The sequence below is a fragment of the Cyclopterus lumpus genome, chromosome 17 (assembly GCF_009769545.1).
Source record: "Cyclopterus lumpus isolate fCycLum1 chromosome 17, fCycLum1.pri, whole genome shotgun sequence".
Classification (NCBI taxonomy): domain Eukaryota; kingdom Metazoa; phylum Chordata; class Actinopteri; order Perciformes; family Cyclopteridae; genus Cyclopterus; species Cyclopterus lumpus.
In genome coordinates, this window is record NC_046982.1 from 5,812,003 (window position 1) to 5,826,285 (window position 14,283).

The 14,283-nt window shown below is 43.0% G+C and overlaps 3 protein-coding genes across 3 annotated transcripts; 2 read left to right on the forward strand and 1 right to left on the reverse strand.

Moving 5' to 3' along the window:
• Positions 1-494: 494 nt before the first annotated feature.
• Positions 495-2,366, forward strand: LOC117746720 (zona pellucida sperm-binding protein 3-like). The gene is made up of 10 exons (XM_034556021.1): positions 495-576; positions 676-842; positions 925-1,022; positions 1,100-1,188; positions 1,272-1,452; positions 1,527-1,632; positions 1,728-1,813; positions 1,924-2,015; positions 2,088-2,164; positions 2,240-2,366. The coding sequence occupies exons 1-9, from the start codon at positions 510-512 to the stop codon at positions 2,150-2,152; spliced, it is 951 nt and encodes a 316-aa protein (XP_034411912.1). The 5' UTR covers positions 495-509; the 3' UTR covers positions 2,153-2,164; positions 2,240-2,366.
• A 1,937-nt stretch (positions 2,367-4,303) lies between these two features.
• On the forward strand, positions 4,304-8,158 carry LOC117746713 (RING finger protein 212B-like). Its single transcript, XM_034556015.1, has 12 exons — positions 4,304-4,403; positions 4,835-4,887; positions 4,991-5,065; positions 5,350-5,456; positions 5,547-5,649; positions 5,761-5,789; positions 5,868-5,908; positions 6,017-6,041; positions 6,156-6,222; positions 7,786-7,843; positions 7,953-7,983; positions 8,083-8,158. The coding sequence occupies exons 1-12, from the start codon at positions 4,304-4,306 to the stop codon at positions 8,156-8,158; spliced, it is 765 nt and encodes a 254-aa protein (XP_034411906.1).
• Positions 8,159-8,853: 695 nt separating this feature from the next.
• homeza (homeobox and leucine zipper encoding a) lies at positions 8,854-13,480 on the reverse strand. The gene is made up of 3 exons (XM_034555992.1): positions 13,030-13,480; positions 12,257-12,348; positions 8,854-11,897 (listed from the first exon to the last, which is right to left on the reverse strand). Exon 3 carries the CDS (start codon positions 11,868-11,870, stop codon positions 9,882-9,884), a length of 1,989 nt encoding a protein of 662 aa, XP_034411883.1. The 5' UTR covers positions 11,871-11,897; positions 12,257-12,348; positions 13,030-13,480; the 3' UTR covers positions 8,854-9,881.
• Positions 13,481-14,283: the final 803 nt, after the last annotated feature.

Below are 14,283 nucleotides of genomic sequence, written 5' to 3' on the forward strand. Positions count from 1 at the left end.
AGCATGGAATAATTACATCTTGGCAATACATTTAGAATAATGGCAACAAGGGTAGGAATTATAACAAAGTGAGAAGTGATGAGAGTAAATGTAAAGAAGAAGATGTTACTCTTCGCAAGGACATACATGACTCAATGTCACGTTATAGACCAAGAAAAAGACTGCACCTGTAAAGAAACTGTTGAACATTTATTGATAAAGTGCAGGAAGTTCAGTGTGGAAAGAGAAAGACTGAAAGGCCCGGTGCTAGCTATATTAAGACTTTTTACATTTTTATAATATTTTATTATATTTAAAACAATATTACTGTGTTTAAAATGACAAATGTAATAAAGTGCACCTTAAACCTTAATTTATAAACTGTAAAAAAAAACTTAAGAAGAGGAAGTCTGAAGGCCTCTGCACCTGAGGCCATCGACACACACCAGCTGAAAGAGGTTGTCTTGATGAAAATTGCCCCGGTAACAAGGAATAAAAACACCCACAGTGTCCAGAGCCAGCATCCATTCATGATGGCTTTCTTTTGGCAACGTGCACTGCTTGTGAGCCTGGCTGCTGCCGTGTCGGTATATGCAGGTAATATTGGACAAAACACTGGACAAAGTTCTGATATTTTGCTCTAACAAAAGCTTATTTGACTAGTAACTTGACTTCTTGTGTTGCGTCCCCTTCCAGACATGAAGCTGGACTGCGGCACCGATTTTGTGACGCTGGTGTGGACGGAGGGCAGGTCCCGGGCTGATACCTCGCTCTTCCGTCTGGGGAACTGCTTCCCCACCAGCTTCTCGGCCACAGAGGCTGTTTTCAGCGTGGACTTCGACGACTGTGACTTCAGGAGAATTGTGTGTAGAACCTCCACATATGTACCTGTAAACTGAGTCCACTGTATATCCTGCAGCTTGGTAACATGTGTGTCTCTTGTAGGTAACTGGGGATCGCATGATGTTCACCAATGATCTGACCTACTCTTCTGACTCGACCCCTCTGTCCTTCTCTCACCCCGTTGTCTGTGCATATGAGAGGTGGCTGTTCACACTACTTCAGCATTGGCAGTTTGGTAACATGGGAGTCGTTGCTTTACTCTTGTGTTTTGTTGCAGGCCTGAAGACTGGTACCCGCGGCTTTATGCCCCAATTTTCAACACGTACGGCCTTGGAGATCTAGAGTTCCACTTTGGCCTCATGAATGGTGGGTGTGAAGCGTGACCTCACTGGAGATGGCAGCTCTCCCAGTGACCCCTGTAATGACTCCTCTCCTATTCGCTACTGTAGCTGACTTCTCCGGCCCCGCTGAATCTACCTCCTTTCCTCTGGGCTCCTTTATCCCGATCATGGCTAGCGTGGCGCAGGAGAGCCATCAGCCCTTGCTGCTGTTTCTTCAGGAATGCGTAGCAGCTACCACACCGGAGCTGCAGCCTGAAAGCACTTTGTACCCGATAATCGCCAATGAGGGGTAATCTGGTTTCACCTTTCTAGCATTTTGTTGTCCAGGAATCAGACTTGACCGTTTCTTTCTCAACCACACAGATGTCTTGTGGACAGTCTGGTATCGCGCTCCAAATTTGAACCGAGGCAAAAATCCTCTGAGCTCCACCTTTCCCTTCAAGCCTTTAGGTTTGGTCTCGGTGAAGAGGTAACACTAACTTGTGCACGTTCATTTTTAGATTCATGGCTTTATTGGGAAAACTGGAAGCCAACTGCCTCACAACCTCACTTCTGACTCAACAGGTGTTCATCCACTGTAAACTTATGGCTTGGGATCCCAACAGTCTGGACAACACCAAGAAGGCCTGCCACTACGTCAAAGAGCATGGGTAAAATGTCACTGAAACATTCACAATATGTTCTCTGGGTTCAATCAGACTTGTATGATGGAACCACTGAGATTAATTTTCTAACACTTCTCTGATCCTCATGAACTCAGCTGGGAGCAGTTGGACAACTCTGCATCCCGCTATCTCTGTGCCTGCTGTGAATCTGACTGCAAGTCCAGGAGGGTCAGGAGTTTAGCATCAGGTATTGGTGTGACTTCTGCTTATCAACTTGTCTGGTTTGACTTTTACTAAAACTTTTTAAATTTTAAAACAGGGAAGCGTGGTATGGCACAACAAGCTGTCCTTGGGCCACTGACCATCACTGATGTGAATTATTGACTTATTCTCCAGGTTAGGTTTAATTTGACATTGCACTACATATTAATCCTAAACAACTACTTAACCCAGTCTTTTATTCTCCAACAGGAAAGGATCCATCTTGCAAATTGGCTTCCTCAATCTGAATCCTGAATTGGATTTTTATCTTAAAGTGTAATGCCTGCATTTCAGATTGTAACAATGCCATTAAAGCTGTAACTATACTATACTATCGATCTTGCACACGCTAATCTGATTTGTATTGTTTTTGTAAACTTCTAAAAGTGTAATGCTTCATTTCAGATTGTAATAATACCATTAAATATGGAACTATACTTGAAAGCTCTCTGCTTTATCTTTCTAAATGTATTGCATTCAAGGTCCAGTATTTTCATGTTGTTGTAGAAACATGCACATCTGGTCATCAACTTCATACACAAAAGCTTTAATGCTGGGCTTCATTTTCAAGAAGCTTAAAAAATGTCAGAAATATCTTTACCCACATTTGTCTGCCGGTGTCATTGGGAACATCCTAATTGCTGACATTGTAAAATATTGACACCATTGTATTTTTACAGTGACTAATCTCAAACATCATTGAAAATTGGTTTCTGTCAAGGCTAAAAACTGCAGTTTACGAGGGTTAAATTAATTTCTTTACCCTGAACTACAAAGTCATTACAACCACAAGTCGATGTATAGAAGCACTATACAAACTTGACCCAGTCAAAACATCACTACCTAAATGGCCATCTGAGCCTTATATCGTTAGTTTGGGTGATCTGTAGGCCTATAAAGATCACCACTTTGTGCTGAACACATTTCTAAATCTTTTGGAAGGGTGAAGAAAATGGCCTAAAACCACGCTGAATTGACTACCTCACACAAACTTCTAAAGGCATGCTTGTCTCCTGTCAACGATGGTTAAATGGGCCCTAACTGCAATAGCGGACGAATCACAGGCGAGATGCGGGGGTTTACTGCGTCACTCGGCCAGAACGAGATCCGCTACTTGCGCTGAGGCGGCCGATCCGAAGTCAATGAGGACACTTCTAACTCACTCCTGAGCACATTAACGGGTACGGTGGGCAAGATAACCATGTGTGCGGATGTCCTCTAAAGGGAAATGACAGTTGAGTCGCTTTCTTATCTTCTGTTCGTAGCCAAACGTAGCAAGTGCAATTTCCATAATGTAAGCTAATGTTAATTAGCGTTAGCCATTTTGACGTCACTGCACAGGTGTAGTAAAAACATTAAGTGTGGCCATTAGGCTTGTCAGGACATACTATGCATGCTGCCTCACTGGAACGACTGTAACACAATACATTGAATGGGACCGCAATTAAGTTAATCAATTACACTTTCTTACCTTGCTATGACTTGGCAAAATGGTTGTTGTGAAAAGGGCCTATAGTATAAATTGTTAGCATTGTCAATAAGTAATATTAGCTAGCTAGCTTTGTCTTCACTTCAGACAACTGTACCTAACTACTGGTGTGTGTGTGTGTGTGTGTGTGTGTGTGTGTGTGTGTGTGTGTGTGTGCGCGCGCGCGCGCTCGCGTGGAGTCGGAGTACCCTAACCTAATGCCAAAGTGGTTCAGTTATTTGTAACTTTTTGCATGAGGGTGTATGTGATGAATTTACATTGTGTTAATTTGCGATTATGGGCAAGAAATTGCACAACCCTAAATGTTTATTAAAACCTATCTACGTACTGGAACATCATATGGACAAAATATCATACCTGACACCTTTTGAACAGGCCTTTTATTATCCTTGTGCAGTCATGCTAATATATTGTTGGTAGTTTCCACAAGTCTGGGGAGACTGGAGTGTTTGAGACATGTGGGACCGACGTTGGGTACTAAGGCCTGGCTGACAGCCGATGTTCCACTTTGTCCCAAAGGTGTTGTCTGAGATGAGGTCAGGGCTCTGTACAGGCCAGTCAGACCGGGAAAACCGTTTCTTTATAGACCCGGCAGGAAGCTGTGGGATATTGTAATGTTGAAAAGGGCCAAAGCAGGAAGTCCACACCAGGAAAAACAACCCAATACTAAAAGTACACAAAAGTGTGTTACCACATACTCATGGTCATATACTCTAATATTTCATGTTACATAATCACATTTGTGTTGAATGTGTTTGCACAGACGGAACCCCACAGGACTAAAAATGGACTGGTTCCACTGTAACCAGTGCTTCACAAGGAGAGGGTCGAGGTTTGCTGTGTCCAGCTGTGGCCACATCTGCTGTGAAGCATGCATTAAATCTAGTGAGACTAAGTCAATTTGCTTCCATCTTTTAACTATTATTTTTCAAAGTTACTGGGAGGAACTTTTAACTGGTTGTGAAACAGTCAAATTAATACAGATGGCCCTATCTGACCTACATAAGTAAACAAGACCATCAGCGAGTGCTGGAAGCAAACACAGACGACACACTGCTGGAGAGCCAGGCCGTATTGCTGGGCTCGCTGGAGGGAAGGGAGGCACAAGAGATCCAGAAACAGAGCGGGGCAGACTGTCAGACCCCGCTGCAGTAAAAAAAGAGGTTTTCTGAAGGGAATCTGGTGCTTGGAAAACCCTACCACTTTCGTCCAAACGGACAGAACATGAGACTTACTTGTAGTAACTTTAACATCATTACTTAAATTAGACAGTTGGAGGCTAGTTATGGTTCTTGTGATTATGTCTTTTCCCACAGAGCAGTGCAGTGTATGCGGGTCCAGCTGCAGTTACTTGCCCATCACAGATGAGGTTGGTGAGTTTATCATCTCCACTGTAGGTTACTGTCTGATCCAGAGATTGACCTTATTTAAAATAGCCATCTTATTATATTTGCACAACTATTCTATTTCAGATGAAGCCACAGGAAAAGGTGTTTTTCAAGGACCCCGTGAAGCTCATCCAGTCAAGGCTGGAGCACATTTTAAAGGTCTGTCTCCTCTGTGCAGCGGCCACCCAAGCTCCCTCTCTGCTGTCATTTTAATTGCTGTACAGGGAGTTTAAATGTCAGAGCAGCCAGTCAATTAGTAACCGGTGAGTGAGTCATTCAACAAGAGATCAGTTAGGGATATTTGACAAGATTAAAAGCATCCTAAATGGTCATCATCTTGTGGGAATCTCTGAGCTTTAATCCAAAAGCAAAAAAATTGAATCACATAATGTTTTTATTTTCACTAAAATAATATTTGATAGTGAGGTCTTCATGCTCCTCAGATTACACTTTTTCAGCGGACACAGACGGAGAGAGTCACGGCGCACTTCAAGCATAAATCTGTTGAACTGGAGAGGCGTCTGAAGGATGTCACTGAGCAGGGTTACAGGTACTTTCCATATCTATTGTTGTTTCTTTGTGGCCCTGTAAGTAACCTCCCAGATTACAAAGCTATTCTTCCCACTTCTGTCATCATAAGGCAACTCTCTGAGCTGAAAAGAGAGAACGCTGACTTAAAAAAGCAGCTTTCCGAGCTGAAAAGAGAGACTGCTGATTTGAAAAAGCCACTTTCTCAGCGAAGGGTAAGTTTTCTGGAAGTTCAATATAGAAAATGTTAGTGTTGCCAAACTTGCCAACGTTTAGGTAATAAGTTACATATCTAATTTAGCTTGCGCACTTTGTGTTTGCCACAGGTTTCTCCAGGACAGTTTCATACAAATGGGTAAAACCATATTTTCCTATTCTGTTTAATCACAAACCTTCCTGTATTTCAACTTTTAACTTATTGTCTCATATATAGAACTCAACGGATGTCACTCCCTGTGGCTGTCACCTCTCCAGGTAAACCCTGTGCTTTAAGTTGAATTGTTACAGTTAATGTTTTTGCTGTTGGTGGTCCATTTTGAATGTTATAATTCAAGTTGATGAACGTGTGCATGTTTTCTTCAGTTACCCCTCGTTCAAGAACCATGAGGTACATACTACATGCTGATGGATTTCATTCTGTATTTGCAACATCATTATGTACCAACACTTAATGAAATGATTGCAAATCATTTTATACGGAAATATGTTGTCTGTGTCTTAGTTACTTTGGTTCAGCCGAGTCTCAAGGGTTGGCCAGAGACAGAGGTCCCAGTCTGTCCTCCCTCACAGTAAGTCTCAGAGTTATATTGTAATTTTCTGTAGAAATGATATATTGTTGGAAATCTTAAGTGTTTTCCCAAAAACTGAAGAAAATACATATATATATACATATACATATAACAGTTTGACATCCAAAATGTGTAATTTACATAAAAACTGCCCCAAGTCCCTCTGCAGCCATTTCATGTCTCACCGCCTGTCTTGGGGAGATAAAGACATGGATGAGCAACAACTTTCTCCAGTTAAGCAGTAGCAAAACTGAAGCCCTCCTTGTTGGCACTCCACACCAGGTTCAGTCATCCTCCATATCTCACCTTCAACGTTCAGGTCATACCCCTCTCCTCCACAGTCACTAATCTGAGAGTTAGGTTTGATCCTCACTTGACCTTTAATGACCATATAAAACACATGTGCAAAACCTCCTTTTATCATCTCAAAAACATCTCCAAACTCCGCCCCACTTTAACCCTGTCAGATGCAGAGAAGCTCGTCCACGCATTCATCTCCTCTAGACTGGACTACTGTAATTCACTCTTCACTGGGATCACTGGCAAGAACATCCAGAAACTGCAATACATTCAAAACAGCGCTGCCAGGATCCTGATGAGAGTCCAGATATGTGAGCACATAACACCCGTTCTCCACTCACTCCACTGGCTCCCTGTCTCAACCCGGATTGACTACAAAGTCCTACTCCTCACCCATAAATGCATAAATGGAAATGCACCTCCGTACCTACAAGAACTCATTACTCCCCAAACCTCCACCCGCACCCTCAGATCTACAAACCGCTCGCTCCTTCGGGTCCCCAACACCAAGCTCCGCACCATGGGCGACCAGCCTTTTGCTTATGGAACCTTCTGCCTGACCACCTAAGGGCAACACAGACCCTGGACTCTTTTAAGACTGGCCTAAAAAACTTTTTATTCATGAAGGAATTTATGACTGAGTTGAGTTTTATGACTTGTCAACTATTCCTTTTTTATTATAGTTAGTTTTAACTATGTACTGGCTCTGTGGCACTCTGAGATTCTTGAATGAAGAGTGCCTTACAAATAGAATGCATTATTATTATTGTTATGAATTCACGGTCAACTAAATAGCTTTTACCGAAGCTTTTCATAAGGTCCATCTTGCTCAGCGAATGGAGTTTGTTCTGTTAAGAAGATGCTATCTCCATGACAACTCCATCCACTGATGAATAATATGAAATGTGGTTGAAATCTCTGAAAAGGGAAAGTAAGTAAGAGCAACGTGCATGCTAAAACCCTGAGTGGATCAATTTAGGAAAATTATTGAGTACGAGTGTTTAAAATCTGCTCAAGACAAAACAGAAGTGACGTGTGCTGAGATCATAAATATGAATCACTGCTAATTTTGACACTGAAGAGGTTGAAAATGGAAATGTGTATGCTTATGATGGATTATAACCTCATAATTATGAGCCTGATGCTCTAGAGACTGGCAATAGGATATTGGCAATAAATTAAGTCGTCCAATGTTTTTTCACACTCATTACACATTCATGCGATTAACGATTAACTTTAAATTTGGACTTCTGTTTTTGTCAGACTCCTGGATCAGCTACCTCTATTTCGAGCCACAGTTCTCTTCATGAATATGTACACAGTAAGTATTGTTGCAAAGACACTTTTGTAACTACCAGAGGTTCTGTTACTTAACTGGATACGTTATACAGTCTATCTTTAATCAAGATCCGTTCACCTGTTTTAAATAGGAACACACACATCCTTTAGCACTCCTACAAGGTAAGAAATGCTTTACAAATACCTTACCATGAAACATTGACGTCGATGGGAAGATTTTCTCATGCAATTGCTGAGGCAGTCTATTTCTGTCATCCTCAGAACTCAACGCCAGACACCTAATGTTTTCCCGTTCCAGTTTATGAATGGATTATCAATACATTCACCCAGACGTTAATGAAAAAGGCCCTAACAATTGTACCACTTATGGAGCCTGTAGCCATGTGTGTTTGTTTCATTGGTCTTGGCCCATTAAGATTTGGCACCAATGATTTAATGTCTTCTACATTGTTGAGTACAAGTACTTAAAAGCGTTATGTTTACATGGATGTTGTCCTGTTACCATGTGATCCATCTGTTTTATTAATGTATCTGCCAAATTGTGTTATTGATCATTGGTTGACTAATGGCCCTCCATTTTTTATAGCAACAATTTATAATACAACCGTTGCTGGATAAAGCATTTTGCATACAGCAGAGAATTTACATATAATGAAAAAATTAATTTGGTCTGTCAGAATCAGTCGCAGTCATTACAGCACACAGAAAAAAAACATTGCTTGCACGCATGATTAGAAAGGCAAATCCTTTACTGGTTTCCAGTGACACAATTGTGCAAATGAGGACTTGTTTCTTATACATGGAAGACATCTGCAAAGGAAGACACTAAGCGTTATGGACATTTCCCCACAGCATGACACTTGCATTAACTTTTCATTACTAAAAGAATGACAGAACACAGTGATGGACACTGTTTTATCAACAGTCTGGTCATCTAACATTTATCCAGACTTTTCTAATGAACTCTGACTCAATTTAAAGCCTACTACTACTAAGAAGTACTTTAAAATGTGGAGTTTTTCTGAACGGATGACCTGAATGTGTAATGTTTGTGCTACAGTTCATAATTTGAGTTATTAGAAATGTATGTTTTCTTTGGATTCAAACCATTTGCTACTTATACAGTACATGGACCCCCCCATCCGTTATTTTGTCTAGTTAATCTAGATTATAAACCATCAAGTCACACTCTATAGCTATTAAAACAAAATAGATATACAAATACTGACTGAATTAATGAGTGCAAATCAAAATTGAAGTTTGCAATTCTGACATCTGTATGCTGTGAATGCTGCCCTCTTGGTACTGTTATCCTTGTGAATCGTGTGTTACAGCAGAGCGTCTAAAGGAGAATCTAGGAATGTGTATCAGAAATATGCTGGAGATATTAGTAGAATTAGCTGGACCGTGCTGTTTCAAAAGACATGATAATAGGTTTCAGTGTTAAGGGGTCAAAAATGACATGGTTAAGTTAGGAACTAATGTTTTGTAAAATAATTGGATTTAATGAATATGACAGCAGGCTCTAAAACCAAAGTGCAAGATGTCAATTTAAAGTGTACATGTCCAGTGTGCTTTTCATGAAAAGGAATTATTGGCTGTAAAGGAATGATTACACACAGTGATCAGTCAACAAATTCATCAACAGACATCTTTCTTGAACAGTTACTCGTCTGCTTTAGTCAGGTACTACAAGTACAACCTGTTTAAATTATACTGCTACAATAGCATACTAAAACTTCTGTAGTAGAGATATCTAAACGAACATAATAAGATCAAAAAAATAAAACAAACCAGTGTACAAGTTACTGTTCTATTTACAGCAACACGGGCAGCACAATTATATTTCAAGTCCAAAATATATATTAGGATAAGCAGGAAATGCAGCATATGTATCAAAAACAAACCTTTTTTTAGGCTTGTGGTGGGAAGACCGGATGTTACAAACCTGCTAAATTAAAGCAATTTAAACCAAAGTAACAACTATGCTTGTTGGTGCAAAGGATGCAAGCAGCACTCCACCAACCTAAAGAAATGTTCTCGAGTCTGGTTCCAGGGTCTTAATCAGCAACAATTAGTTTTTGTTCAGTACCTCCAGCATCCTGAGCTGCAAACCAATCTCGCACTTGCTGGTAGCTCATTTTAGATTTCTTGCATAGAGAGTCAAGGTCTCTTTCGTGTAGTGAGCCTGTTGCAAGGTGATACGTGACCAATGGCTGGATATCAGGAAGATCTGCACTCGTTGCATTTGCTTGAGATTTTCGTTTGCGGCTTCCTCCAGCCCGAGTAGATGTTCCAGAGCCACTTCCGTTTGTCAAACCACTGCTGCTTTGCTGAGCTGCAAGTTCTGCCAAGAACTGGTCGCGGACGCCCTTCACCCAGCGCAGCTGGCCATTTTTAACAGCATACCGTGTGTCCCCAAACCACTGGATAACATCTGCCCGGGGTAAATGTGTAAGCTTAACAAGTTCAGTGTAATCTTCACTCTTGGGCCACTGGCAGCGCAAGAAGTGCTGCTTCAACACATCAAGCTGCTCCTTGGTTTTTCTTGGTCGCCCAGCCGGGGTGAGGGCAGTGGATGCGGATGAGGGAGCCTTTGAGACGCGCAAAGGTGTTGGTGAAGGACTAGCTTTGGCTGACTGGGCTGACTTCTTTGATGTGCTGATGTTGTTTGAAAGCGGTTTATTAGGGGAGGCAGTCGGCGGTGGGCTGCCAGAGGGGGAAGAGCAGGGAGAGGTTTTTAATACATCCGATGGTTCCTGTGGAACATCTGGCTCAATTTTGCAGGTCTTGGTGAGCTGCAAGGGCAGCTCCTCACTTTGTTCCTCGTCTTTCAAACTGTCCCCGTCACCAGAAAGCTCCTCCATACCGTCATACACTTCTGCCTCAATGACCCTGTCCCCGAATGCTTCCAAGCTGTTGGACAAGAAGGTCTGAAAGAAATGTGAATTTCTAACCCCATTGCTACGGGCTGCCTCCTGGCCCTTCACCCCGTTTAGTTGACTGGTCTTTTGTGTAATAAGTGGGAGAGGTTGGATTTGTTGATCGTGTTTACCTCCAGTGTGTTGCGAGTAGTTCTGGGCTGCGGCAAGGCTCCCTCGACCAACCCTAAGCTGGTACCGGCTGTCACTGAACCACTTGCGAATGTCGTTACGACTCAGCCCAGTTTCTTCCTGCAAACGTCTAAGCTCTGCTTCCGCAGGCCAGTTCTCTCTCAGAAAACTCTTTCGGAGGGCAGCAAGCTGAGCTTTAGACTTTTTGTAGCGCCCATGGCGGTGCTGTCGTGAAGGCGACTCCGAAAGGTCGAGGGAGACATCGGCCGCTGTGCTAGCTGGCGTTTCCGCTGGTGGGCGGTAGAAATAGGAATCCTGAGGCGGTGGGAGGGTGGAACTGAAACACGGGGGAGTGGGTTTGGCTGGTTTATAGGAATCTGGTGACTCACACTTTAGTTTCTTCTTTGGGGGACTCGGGGGAACACGCTCTACCTCATTTTTATCCTTATCCTTCTCCTCAATCACCAATTCCTCACTGTTGTCACCCTTGCTCTTTATTTCAGCTTCCTCGTTGGTTTCCGTAGAGTCATCACAAATCTCAGGCACTGCAAGCTTTCGCCGTGTCTCCTCTATCTCCTCTGAGGACCAGCTGATACCGTATTTAATTCTCTGCACCATAAACCACACCTTAACTTTGTCCAGTGGCAAGGCACATACCCGAGCCAGGGTGCTAACCTCGCGAGACGATGGATATGGAAACAAGTTAAAGGCTTGGATCAGCTCTGAGATTGTGTCGAGTTCGCGGGTTTGATCCGACTGCGTCCATACCAGCTTCAGTCCCTCTGATACGAGAGGCAGACACACAACAGAGTTGTGGTTGGTGGTGAAACTAGCCACACCACTCACATTGCTGTCAGCTGAGTGGCGCAAATCCTTGGAGGAGCGTTTAGCTTCAGGTTTCCCTTCACATTCTGTCTTTGTTGCTTTTCCTTCAAAATGCGCCTTAATGCCCATGAGTAGTCCATTTCTGCCAATATGTTCACTGTAGGTCGCCATCTGGGATATCAAAATAGGCTCTTTCACCTAGAAAAGAAATTTAAAAAAAACAACACTGATTTAGTTGCCATTTTCCTACTCGTCTCAGCTGCCAAACAATTTTTTTTTGTACGGCTAAGAGTACAAACTATGATGTTAAAAAGAACTTTCAGTTCTCATTCAAAGTCAATTATCTGACAGCTGTTCCCCCTCCCCCACCCCATACTTTGCACTCCTTATTCTGAACTCCCAGTGAAACTAGTCGTATACTCTGTCCAGACTGGGTTCCCCTCCCCCAGTGGGGTGACTGACTTTTGTTTTGTGTGAGTGGGGGGATCGGTCGCAAAGGGGGTGGGTGCGCGGGGAATGGGGATCCATGAGAAATCCATCACAGTCTACTTTCTCACCCTTTCCCAGTTAGGCTTTGTTCCACTCCCAGATCCTCAGTCCCTAAAGATGAGTGTAGCCTCTTCACAAAGGCAGATGCCACAAGAGCGACCTGTGGAAGGAGAAAATGAGTTGCATTAGTCACACTCAAGTCCAAGTCTAGGCACTCTAAGCCCTTAACTAAAAGTAATTTAGTTCTTTAGCAACAGGTGCTAAGCCAGTACATCAACCCATCACACGTCTCGTAGTTATAATGCTAAATACAAGGATTACAAAAATTCAGATATAGCATTTTTTTTGGTGCACTTATTCATTTATTACATCTATTATATTATATTACATCACTATATTAATACGGTGCTTGTGACTACTTATTGTGTATTTTTAGTAACTGTGTAGTCACTTTTAATTTACCAGGAGAGGCTGCTATATTTGGAGTAAATATTGGACATTTAAGTAAGGTTACGCCATGGTCCCTTGAACCAAAAACATTAGAAAACAATTATGAAACCAGAGTATTCGTCATCCGTGACACACTAAACCCACGGGGTGAGATCATGTGGTGACGTCCGATGAGTTACTTCCCCGCACTGTGCGAGTTCGTGCGTTGTATTTTGGTTTTAGTGTGACAAAAAGCTATAAAAGTTGCTCCCGGTGCCAATCACAATAGCAGCCCAGTGTGTCTCCTCCTCCCCCCCCTCTCCCTTTATGGCGTACTAACTAAACCGCTCCACACTGCACAGGCGCACTTCACCACCAGACACGCTTCACTGAAACACACAAATAAACTTACCGAAATGCAGGTCTAACCCGGTTTCCCCCGGTCCGTTAAAGCGTCGAGGAAACAAAAAGAAAGCAGGAGTTACCCCTCCGCCGCTCCGCCTTTTATGGCCGAAGTTTAGAGCAAGAGCGCGGAAACAATACCGTCCGTCTGTCGGTTTGACCCTCGTCTTATTTATCAAGCACCTCGACGGATTACGGTCGGGACACAAAGATGCGAGGCGACCAAGTTTGTCGCCTTTTCGGAGGAGTTCAGTCGTCGGTTCGGTCGTTTCCCCGCGCCGGGAACAAAATATCTCAATCCGCGAGATTCTGGTGGGAATCTGAGTCGCCGTTACTTCGCCCTCCTCGGTCCATCCGTTGTTGCTTTTGTTCTTTAACTGAGAAGTGTTTTCGCCGTCCGGTCTGATCGAGGCGAGGCGGAGCTGAGGACCAGGAAGCCCACAAGGCCCAACCGACTCTCCCACACGGTGACGGCGGGGTGGGCGTGGCCGTCGGAGAGAGCGGGCCGCGGATTGGACGGGACGAGGCGCCCGGATAGTAACTCCGAGGGCAGTGGGCTAAACATGTAGCACGTCACCACCCACCCACCAGGCCCCACCACGCGAGGCCCACAAACACGTCTTAGGGATTTCCAACGAGAACCATCCTCTTGTTAAATTGAACCACCGCTTTAATCCAACTCCAAGCAGAACAAACACATGTCTACAGGAACCCTCCTTCTAGCCTCCCCGAGGACCACATTGATGCAGCTTCTGCTCAGACCCGGCCACAAAAGGACACTGTTTTCTGGAAATGTGGCAATTTTAGCAACATGGGAGAAGTTACGTTAAAGATTTTAAATATTACACATTCATGGCATTTCATACGGATTCCTCTCCCTTTGAGCAGGCAAATAACTAAACGAAGATGATGGTTTTCAAGTTGAGATGCAAATTAAACTGAACAGTTCATTGACCATTTGAGTCAAATAAAATGTGCATAAAATCCAAATAATTAAAAGCATGGCTATCGATTCCTGAAATATTGCCAAAATTAAAGACCCAGCATGGTTTAGACATACTGATAAACCCAAGGAAAAGTTTACAGCCCGTTAGATTTTCCTTTGTATTATAAACAAAATGGACGCATACAATCAGTGTTCCAGTGATACGGTGCTTTGGTCTTTGAGCAATTTGCTGATTTCAATGATGCTGTGTTTCTTAGTTCGAGGTAGCCATTATAATTTAATGTTGGTGCTAAATAATATGATAAAATAGACAAGATG

What these genes read in the sequence shown, in the direction of transcription:
- LOC117746720 (XM_034556021.1), top strand. Translation starts at nt 510, where the DNA reads ATGATGGCTTTCTTTTGGCAACGTGCACTGCTTGTGAGCCTGGCTGCT. An exon ending in GTTGTCTGTGCATATGAGAG is followed by an intron (nt 1,023 to 1,099) that starts GTGGCTGTTCAC and finishes GTTTTGTTGCAG; the next exon opens with GCCTGAAGACTGGTACCCGC. An exon ending in GGTCAGGAGTTTAGCATCAG is followed by an intron (nt 2,016 to 2,087) that starts GTATTGGTGTGA and finishes ATTTTAAAACAG; the next exon opens with GGAAGCGTGGTATGGCACAA.
- homeza (XM_034555992.1), bottom strand. Translation starts at nt 11,870, where the DNA reads ATGGCGACCTACAGTGAACATATTGGCAGAAATGGACTACTCATGGGC.
- LOC117746713 (XM_034556015.1), top strand. Translation starts at nt 4,304, where the DNA reads ATGGACTGGTTCCACTGTAACCAGTGCTTCACAAGGAGAGGGTCGAGG. An exon ending in TCTTCATGAATATGTACACA is followed by an intron (nt 7,844 to 7,952) that starts GTAAGTATTGTT and finishes TGTTTTAAATAG; the next exon opens with GAACACACACATCCTTTAGC. An exon ending in TCCTTTAGCACTCCTACAAG is followed by an intron (nt 7,984 to 8,082) that starts GTAAGAAATGCT and finishes TGTCATCCTCAG; the next exon opens with AACTCAACGCCAGACACCTA.